Source organism: Synchiropus splendidus, chromosome 15 (assembly GCF_027744825.2).
Source record: "Synchiropus splendidus isolate RoL2022-P1 chromosome 15, RoL_Sspl_1.0, whole genome shotgun sequence".
NCBI classification, from domain to species: Eukaryota; Metazoa; Chordata; class Actinopteri; order Syngnathiformes; family Callionymidae; genus Synchiropus; species Synchiropus splendidus.
In genome coordinates this window covers 2,416,117-2,426,260 of record NC_071348.1, presented here as the reverse complement: position 1 = coordinate 2,426,260, position 10,144 = coordinate 2,416,117, and the positions used below count along the sequence as shown (strand labels likewise).

At 46.2% G+C, this 10,144-nt stretch overlaps 1 protein-coding gene across 1 annotated transcript; it reads right to left on the bottom strand.

Moving 5' to 3' along the window:
- Positions 1-187: 187 nt before the first annotated feature.
- Positions 188-9,184, bottom strand: taf2 (TAF2 RNA polymerase II, TATA box binding protein (TBP)-associated factor). Its single transcript, XM_053844086.1, has 27 exons — positions 8,435-9,184; positions 8,256-8,310; positions 8,010-8,170; positions 7,624-7,742; positions 7,372-7,513; positions 7,040-7,271; positions 6,531-6,715; positions 6,334-6,447; positions 6,038-6,137; positions 5,583-5,668; positions 5,220-5,355; positions 5,001-5,155; positions 4,693-4,807; positions 4,476-4,585; positions 3,865-3,930; positions 3,669-3,795; positions 3,468-3,593; positions 3,249-3,389; positions 2,406-2,516; positions 2,149-2,342; positions 1,937-2,076; positions 1,794-1,863; positions 1,477-1,586; positions 1,174-1,403; positions 860-1,027; positions 692-794; positions 188-617 (listed from the first exon to the last, which is right to left on the bottom strand). The coding sequence occupies exons 1-27, from the start codon at positions 8,482-8,484 to the stop codon at positions 331-333; spliced, it is 3,633 nt and encodes a 1,210-aa protein (XP_053700061.1). The 5' UTR covers positions 8,485-9,184; the 3' UTR covers positions 188-330.
- Positions 9,185-10,144: the final 960 nt, after the last annotated feature.

Below are 10,144 nucleotides of genomic sequence, written 5' to 3'. Positions count from 1 at the left end.
CGCTCGTCCCCCAGCCTGCTCAAAAGAAAAACCTCCACAGCTAAAACCACCACGAGGTCGCTTCTCTCCACTGAGAATGACCTCAATATCATGAAAAACGTATAAAAAAAATGAACAAATACAACCAGCAGAAGTTTAAACAGATTCTTATGGAGGTACAAAAGCACGACTGCAGTACTCACTTGGAAAAACAGTGTATATAATAAAGATTGAAAGGAGGGTTTTATTTTCAAAGCACAGTCTTGGAGAGGCGGGTTAAGTGAGATAAAAACACACATTAAAAGAGCCCTGTGAGGAGGAAGCACCGTGGTCCGTGAGGGGGCGCAGCGACTAGTCCGACAGAGACGGAGAGTGGGGCGACCTTCCGCTTGCGGGGCTGTTGAGGGCGAACACGCTGTCCTTCTCCTTGTCCTTGCTCTCGTGTTTGTGCTTATGCTTGTGTTTGTGCTTGTGCTTCTTCTTCTTCTTCTTGTGATCGTGGTGGTGGTGATGGTGGTGGTGATGGCCGTGCTCACCTCCGTGTTTGGACGAGGAAGCTGCGGGCTCTTTGGAGAAAGGGGCCACGGGAGTGGCCGGCAGAGAAAGCATCGGCTGCTCAGACGTCTGCGGTTCCTTCCCTGCAAACACATCACAGATGGACTCGGGAGCAGGAACCAGCGGTGCGAGACAAGGCTGCGGACATGATGCTGACCAGGGGTGGACGGCCTCTCCAGGAGGTTCAGGTGCTGATGGATGAAGGCCTGACTATCGTGGACGGTCTCCATGTCGATGTCTTCCTCCTCCATGGTGTTGAACTGCTGGACGAAGGTTCAAGTTGGCCGGAGCTTGACAGAGAACTTGTGTGGTGATGGCACGTTACCCTGATCCTAAAATGAGCCGCTCCTCTTGCATCCCCGTCCTGATGCTGCAGCACCTGCCCGGGCTCCGGGGGGGAACACAGAAGCGCGTCGGCCTTTCTCTTCAGGCCCTGAGGAGGCTGGCCCACCCCACACACCCCGAGGGAAATGGGATCGGCTTCATCCTTCACCTTTCAGACGGCAAACACATTTCAGGTCAGGGTGGACGCAAAGACATTGGTATGCAGCAGCTAAAGGGGGCAGCAATAACAAGACTGCAAGTCTGTGACTGCTGCACTGAGGCGCCATCTTGGGTCAGCTCAGGAGAAGCACTTACTGCGGAGTAACTCATGCCGACGCCGTGGACGCCGATGCTGGCAGGCGTGTCCATGGAAACACCCAGACCCATCTCCGGCTTGATGGTGGGGTTCAGCACCGCTTTTTTCTCCTTCAAATTGAGCACCAGTCCCAGCTCCGGCAACGGCAGGCAGGAGGGGCGGGTCAAGCCGAACAGTGTGTAGTAGACATTGACAGAGTCGCAGCGGAGTCGCCAGTCATGGGAGGTGCCTGCAGCAAATGGAACAAGAGGTGTTGGCTTCTGTGCCGCCTCAGCAGGTGTCCGGGTTCTGAGGAGGCTCACCCGAGTTCATAAGCTTCCACAGCTGGTCGACCAGTGCTTCGTTACACAGATCAGAGTCGGTGGCCTTGTTGAAAGGTGGGTTTTTACAGAGCATGTCCAGGATCTTGTGCCTTGAAAAACGAGACAAAGCGTCTAAAGAACTGGCAATCTCCAGAAGAACAGAAGTTAAGCAGGAAGACGAATGCACTTGAAATGTGGTCCTCTTTCACCAACCCTGACCATGACGCTGCCACACACAGACGGTTTATTCTCCCGCTAGCTTGGTGCTCTACAGCGTAGACACAGCTAGCTAACTGATCTGACACAGCGTGGCTCACCTCACGTAATGAACCGAGTCAGTCTGCACCATGTCCAGCAGCCACTGCAATTCTGTCGCGCTCTTCTCCACTGAGTGACAAACATTAAGACAACATGAGCTCATCCAGGGGGTTGGGCTGCAGCAGGCTAACAAAGACGGCACCTTTCGTGTAGTCCACCAGGGCCTCTAAAGCAGCGATGCGAACGTCCACAAAATGGCCATACTCTGCGTACGACTTGAAAAGAGAGGGGTCGCTGGGAATATGGCCGTTCTTCTGCAGCTGCCGGATGGCTCTCAGACAACTGAACAGAGAGACGGTGGGAGTCATGGTGCGTTCCCTCTGCCTCAGGAGGAGAGCAGCTTCAAAGCCGTACCTGACGGTGATGGTGTTCCTGAAGCTCGGCAGCAGCTTCTCCATGTTGAGGTAGCGCGTGATCTCCTCCAGGATGAGGCGCACGTCAGAATTCAAGTTATCCACCGTCCGCACCTCGTTGTTGATGCTGATGGCCGGAGTCAGGGAGTTGGTGAGAGCTTCGATCAGGTCGGCGCGGTAATAGTTATCTGAAAACTGCCCAAACAAACATGGCGCCCGTCAGGTGGGTGGACGAACCAAGCCATCGGGAGGCTTTACCTTATTCTTCCTGTTGTCGTTGTACTTGATGAGGTCAAGTATGAAGTTCAGGACGTCTTTGGGGCAGAGGTTTTGGATGTCCCTCAGAGAAGCCATGGCCACAGGCATGGTCTGATGATGCAACACAAAGATGAGGCTTCGTGAAAACAGTGTCCTCATGTTCAGGGGCCACTAAATGGCACTCAGCTCTAAAATGTTGGGATTTAAACAACATTGTAAATGAACACACACCACCTGAGCAGGGACTGAATGGCTCATACCGACATCGTGTCATTCACGTACTCGTGTTTGTGTAGATGTCCAAGTGTGTATTGGCTATTCATTGGCAATTCTGCTAAATAGCGCTCCAAGTAACCATTGGTAACCGCATCATCCTCGCCCCTTTAAATCTCTCACTAACCACATCCCCCAAACTGCATTTTTCCACCTTTGTAACATGGCCAACTCCACCCCTCCCTCTGCTGCCGAAACACTCATCCACAGCTTCATCACCTCCACACTGGATCACTGTAAGAGCATTCTGTATGGACCTCCTGCCTCCACCCTCCAACAACTTAATCTCCACTGGCTCTTCGCTACTCAGTGCATAAACTTCAAGATCCTCCTCATCACCTACATATCTCTGCATAACCCTGCCGCTTCATACTGAGCCAACCTTCTACAGCATCACCCGCCCCCCCCGCCCATCAAACCCACCTTCTCAGAACATCTTTTGAAAAGTATAGGGACTTTGAGTAAACAAAAAAAGCGCTGCACCGATGTACAATTATTATTATAATTTGTGGCTGAGAAACTCATCTTCAATCAAAAACATCCTTTTCTTTTTTAAGTACATCACTTCACCTTCTGCAGGAAGTAACTCTGAAAGTTGATGAAGTTGTTGGTCTTGACAATGTTGGGGCAGCTCTTGCAGCAGAACATTCTGGTGAACAGGGACTTCATCGCTGGAGGACCCTGCCATGTGCTCACCATGGAATTAGCTATCTGCAAAGAGAAGACACCACTCACAAGGTTTTATAAATACAAAAAGTAAAATAGCAGCATCGAATCTCTGATTCACACCTTTGCCAAACAAAAGCAAGCCTGGATGCGGACTTTATAGAAGCACTGCTCTTGTTCCAGGATATCAGTGAGAGCCAGTCGGGACGCGGGTGTGGGGAATTTTTCCAGTGCAGAGATGGCCTCTTCCTGACAACATAATGGTCAACAGCCGTTGGAGCTCGCAGGAAAGCCATTATTTGCAATCTTGCGGGTCACTCCTACCTGCGCGACAACGTCCCTCTCGTACCGCAGCTGATACTGCCACATAAAGTCCGCCTGCTCGAACTCTACCTTTCTCAAAATGGACATGTCTGGGTCGATCCGGATCCAAAGCAAAGGCGAGTCAGCACTGCGGAGGCGACACTTGAGAACCATGGTAGAGCTGACAGACTGAAATCATGTTGCAAGGGTTCCTTACTCCATAGCTGACAGGTCCATGTCCACCTCTTCTCCATTCATCAAAGGGATTTTCTTTTTCTTGTTTCTGTGAATGAAAGCAGTTTCACTTTTAAGTCATCAACACAGCAAAAAAAAGCGATCACTCCTATGGGTTCACTTGTACAGTGTGTTTGTGTGTGTGAGTGGTTAACAATATGCTTCCGTGTAGGGAGAGATACTAATGTGTGTGTGCGTGTGTGTGTGGGGCGGGGCCTGAAGAGCGCAGCAGGCCAAACATTATGAAAGGCTTGTCTGCAGTATTAGAGGAAGGGGAGGTGGTCACATGAACCACGCAGCATTTGATTTGAAGGGCATGGTGGCCAGTTTTGAATGACAACAAAAACTTTACAGTGCTATTCACCTGTTAGTCAGGGGGTGGATTAGGAACATAAGTGAAATAGTAGCGCCTGTTCCAACTTGAAAGCCAGAGGAACATAAGCAACCTGAAGTTGTGATGGTCTGCTAAGACACATTGGTGTCCAGAGGACATAGGTCAGGTGGTGATACAGACTAACAGCGTAGTTGCAAAAATATATTTAATGAACGAAATATTAATTTCAAATGGAACATTCCTACGATGGTAAACAGTACCTTCTGCTCTTAGAATGGCAGGGGATGTCATGTTTGAGGCTGTTCTCCTCTATCTGCAGCGTGTGATTGAAGGAACCATCCAGCTCCTGCACCGTGACCTTGATAGGACCCTGGAAACAACCGGATCATTAGCTTCCAACTGCGGACTCTAAATAACACCGTACACCTGTCAATGGAGCAACAAACGTTATTAAACATTACTCTATTAAAAACTCACAACATATTTCTGAGTTCCAGAGGAGGTGTAGTCCTGACGGATCTCCAGCTCGAGCACGTTCCTCTTCCTGTTAAAAGCGAAACTTCCAAAGAATTTCACCACTGAGCTGTGGTCACTGGAGGAGTCATGTTAAGGTAAAACGTTTCCAGCACATACTATCAAATAAAAGCCAATGATAAAGCACATACTGATGTTTACTGCACCACAGTGTTCTAGAGACACTTTATGCTTCTTGAACATACTGCTTTTCTAACTTCTTGTTTTCAAACTGCACTCGATGACGTCATGAAGCCAACGTTAAAGGATACACCCACTGTTTAATGAGGGGCCCGATATCTTTGCCAGACACATTGGAAATGGATTTGAGGAAGGCGTGGGTGGAGAGAAGCATCTGGCTCCACATGTGGCTCTGGTACTTCTGGGAAGAGGCGGTGCTCGCCAGACTGAGCAGCTTATTGAAAACCTGCTCGAGTTCAGCACACAGAATGAGTAATGTGAAACGCAGCCAGGCAGGGTGGGAGACCAACCTGCAACATGAACTCCATGCTGATCCTGTTCTCGATCAGCCTCATCACCAAGTGGGCCTTACACTGGAACATCTTGTAGTACTCCCAGGACAAGGTGTGTGGGTGCTTGATTGAGAAGTGGAGGTGTGGAGTTGGGCTGAGGGACAGGAAGGGGAGGCTCCATCAAACGTGCCTGACTGAGGATCATGGTGTACCTCTCTGACGCCATACTGTTAACATTTGTTCTCATGAAAGGAACAAGATCATAAACATCAGACCTGACAGTGATTTATGACAGATTTGTTTAATGGCCTCATAACAATAAAGAAATTGATCGAATGTTGGTGGCAACATGCTATAAATCCACGAGATTTCAAACATTACTTGTCCTTATCTTTTCCAGCGCTGAAGGTCGGGTGCAGCAGGACACCTCCCATCTTTAGTTCATATTCCACAATCTTGTCCAGCTCCTGGAAATAACAGGGTTGCCATTCACAGACAGCCATGATGGAAAGTTGATGACACAACAAAACCCCAACAACAATAATAATAATAGCGTTAGCTAGAAAGCATAATACATTGAAAGTGAAATCTATTATTTTACTTATAGTTTAAAAAAAGATACATATTACTTGAGAAATTGAACGGCCCTCACTAATCCCATCTCTGGCTCAATACATTAAGTGGTATAAAGGCACCAGTGCTCCTGCAGCCATTTTCAATATTTCTACATACAATAATTTTAAATTATACAATGAAATTACAGTCCTTGTTTTTAAGTCCATGTTCGAACACTTCACGTCTTCATTACTTTTGGAAAGCACAGAAAAAGACAGTACCTCTTTAATCCAGTGTCGGTACTCGTTGACTCCAAAGGTCTTTTTCAGGTACAAGCCATAGATGTAGCCTGAGATTCCTTTCAGCACCCATTCATCCGCCCTGCACAGAACAGTGGCGCCTTTGTCAACACAAGCTGCAAGTTAATCTCACTGAGGCCCAACAGCATCTTTGCGAGGACACAAAAACAGTGACAATCTAAAGTGTAAAAAGCTGGTGTTACTCCGTGGCATTTCTTAGTCTCCATCATTCTTCCAGGTCTGGTTTCAAAAGTTCAATTCCCGCTCAGAAGTCTTACCATGACATTCTGGAAATAAAGCAACCAAAGAACTGCTGCGCCAGTGCTTGTGCCAGATAGCGGCGTGTGAGGGGGGTCTGGTCAATGATCATCGGGCTGTGGAGCAGGTTCGTGCTGAAACACAAAAACTCGAGGTGTAGTGATCTGTTCATCCCATTCTCGCCGTAGTATCCTCTCTAAATGATCCAGACTCTTACCTGAAGATGCTCATGGAAGCGTACGATGAAACCTGTACATAGGTCTCGTCCACAAACACAGTCTTGAAACAGGAGTAAGGGTAGCGGCACGTCAGGATCTCTTCGTAAAACTCAAATATCTCGTGCAGAAACGACATTGAGTGTTTGAGCAGCGGCAGTAGATGTGGTAGGCAGAAATGTGTCACCTGCAGAAAGCAGACAGGGCAAAGTATTAGATTAGATTAGATAAGATTAGATGGCCTTTATTAATGCCACAGTGAGGAGATGGAGATGAAAATAAAGTTGTCACACAGAACAGACATTTTTCTCATCAATGTTCCTCGTATGACCTTCCAGTGGAGCTAAGGACACAAAGTTGTTGATGCTTTTTCACTTAAAATTTCATAGCACTAGTTACAACTAATTAATTCAGGCTTATTACGCACAAAAAAAAATCACAGAGAAACTGTAGTTAAACAAATGTTAAAACTTTTTTGGTAAGTTACAAAAGGTCAGTGGCTGAAACCTACCTCATGCATGTATGGATCCACCAGAATTTCAAAGGGCCCCACAGCTAAGGAGATGTTTGGGGCGGCGGTGGGAATGGAGAGGATGTAATGAAAGGTCTTCTTTCTCATATCATGGGTATATACAGTCTCCACCAGATCTCCACAGGACACAGCCACCATTGAACTATCCACAGTGAACTCCAGCTTCCAAGTGCACAATTCTGAGTAGGAGTCGACACACGGAAACCAGAACCTGCCGTAGAATAAGAAAAAAAAATATGAACAGAATTAAGCATTCAGACAATTCTGATGGCGACAAAGGAAAACACAGGAGGTCAGTTTGGTCACAATACCTGGTGGAATTTTGGTGCCCAAAAGAAAACATGTGGGCACCTCGCTCTGCCATGCTGCCCTCCACATCAGGAACAACAAAGTGGAGACCTCCTTTAGGTTGGTCCAGAGAAAATTCAATGACGACCTTCAAAACCTTTAACTCTAGAAGGGAACCAAAATCATAGAATATCATTATTCCCGCTTTCTTTGAGGGTATACACAGTATTATCCTACATTTAATATTCTGTTGATGTTTAGACAGGTCCACTCACCATCACCTTGTTTCCAGAGCTCAGAGGGAACTTTGATGGCAAGCTCCCCGTGGCCTGCATCAGGGTCCACAGCACTTATTGCTGCCGTGTAGGCACTGGAGAAGTAGTTCAGGTTCCGCCTGGAGGCAACACCATTATCATTCAGGACAAACGACGAGCATTTTACAGGTTTGAGCAACACGGATTTAGATCAGACCACACACCTGGGAACAAAACCAATAAAATTCCAAGTATCTCATTATGTACAATGCTAGTACAGGCATTACTGATCTTCAGCGATGCTTATTGAGTGATTATTACAGAGCTGTTACAAGCTTGCACATGAGCATTTTAATTTTGAAAGTTAAGAACCAAAAACCAAATGCATAATCTTTAATCCGACTTACTGTTTGGAGTCATGGTGGCACACCTCCAGAGTTGGGTCATTGTAAATGATGGGGGCCTCCAATTCATTGACTCTGACTCTGTGTATGCGGCACTGTTTACTGTTTAGCTTGATGCGGTTTAAGTTAACCACTGTAGGGAAGATGGTCAGCTCAACATAACCCTGAAGACAAAAACAAAAACAATGAGGTTGACCTACTCGCTGAACGTAACCATTAAAATCAAATCCAAATTCCAAATCAACTTACAATGACGGACTTTCTCTGGAAGTTGACGTTGGTGAGACACACCACCTGATGGGTCGTACACGAGGAGAAAACAAAACATTACTCCTCCCATGCAAAACATCTACGAAACTGCAACATGATTCACTCAAGCGATTATCACTCAATGACCGATCGTTCTATGAGAAAGAAAAAATACTTATAATTTAAAGGGTCGGGGACTCTCAAATCCTTTATCCCGTTTCTTGTTCATCTTCGCTCCTGGACGAGGCTCGGAAGAGTCACCACACCATAGTTCGCCTCTATCCTGAGCTTGTTTCAGAAGATGAAGAGGAGCTGAAAGGTCGGCGTATCCAGCCAAGAACCACCGTTTCTGTCTCAGTTCACGATGTTGAAGGGCTGCCTTAGCGAATTAGCACCTGGGTGCAATGAAGTGAAAGACAAAACCTCCACAATAACATGACCTATTGTACTCCAGTGTCAACAGATCCCCAAAACACGCCAGCAAGTTTGTTGTGGGCAGCCATTTTGGATAGAGGAAGGGATCTGCCGCCGAAAAGCAGAGGCTGCGCTCAGCGGTGGTGATGGGAACTTCAGCTCTCTATCGGGAGTCGTTTTCACCAGCTGCCTCTGGTGGCGTCCCGTTCGCCAGTAAAACCTCAACTCGACTACATTTATCTGTGGCGGCTGATGACAGGGGCCCATTAGTTATACATGTCCATTCGTTTATAGTGTTGGAGCATCCGTGCACGTCTTTAACATACTCAAAGGCGAGTGAATGATGACCAGGAACCAAATCGCTCACGAACGACCCACTGCTGCTCGCTGGTGTGTTCGCAGTGCAATAGTCGGTAGGTTGCAGTCGGAGTCAGTATAATTCAACAGGGACAATGACTACATTTTGTTAAAGGTTGGCCGTAGGGTTTTGATCATAAATACGTACTTCCGAATGTATAGTCTGTTGTGTGTATTCTCTGAGCATGCGCGGTATTCGGACAAGTACGGCGGCCCAGCCGGGACATTGAGATCCAAATTCAATTTTCGTTTAGTTTTATTTACACAAAATATAATCATCATAATTTTCCATTTAATTTTGTGGATGGAAGGAATTTGCGCTGGGAAATCAACAAGCATTGTTCGGGATTAAATGTGTATTTAAGTCATTGAATATTGCAATATATCTTTTTTTTTTTTACCACTTGGGGGCGCTGTTGGATTTCCGTTGTGGGAAATGAACTCCGAACTTTTGAAGCGGAAAAACTGTATACAACTCAGAAACTTACAGATAAAATAAAAAAATTCACCACCACGTCATTTTTTGTTGTTTATACTAAAAACAGAGCTGTTTACAATGCAAAGAAAAATATATAATAGCGCTTAAACCATGAACTTGACCTATTTATTAATATTTATTTGTTAAATGACTGTGGTGATGTCTCTGGTTCCTTATTTATTATCAGTATATTAAGCGCTTTGTTTTGTATTATCCGAAAAACACCATGAAAATATCGTTGTATTTAACTATATTGAAGGATTTGGAAATGCCCCTTGTGATGGGCATGTATCCCCTAAATCAAAGTATGTTTGACTGTGAAACATTTCAAAGATGTATTGGTCTTGCCTGTCTGAGATTCTGTAGCTAAACAGTTTAACACTTACCTACAGACACCCTCATATACATCTAGGTGGTTTGAGTCTGTCCAGTGTGTCCCTGTCTGCCACCCTGTTTCACCCAGGAAACCATACCGACCTGTTCGAGATAACAGTTGGACTGTGTAGTGTTTGAATGATAACCCTCATTGCTCAAGTGCTATCTGCTCCCATAACTCTTATCTCATCCTAGTGGCACCCACTTCTGAAAAGCTACAATTTTAAATGCTACAATCCCATTCATTGCAGGGAGAAGACCCTGT

Coding starts and splice junctions, on each gene's coding strand:
- taf2 (XM_053844086.1), bottom strand. CDS start 8,484: ATGAACAAGAAACGGGATAAAGGATTTGAGAGTCCCCGACCCTTTAAA. Junction 8,171..8,255: donor TCCAGAGAAAGTCCGTCATT/GTAAGTTGATTT, acceptor TTTTGTCTTCAG/GGTTATGTTGAGCTGACCAT. Junction 7,743..8,009: donor TGCCACCATGACTCCAAACA/GTAAGTCGGATT, acceptor TGTTGCCTCCAG/GCGGAACCTGAACTACTTCT.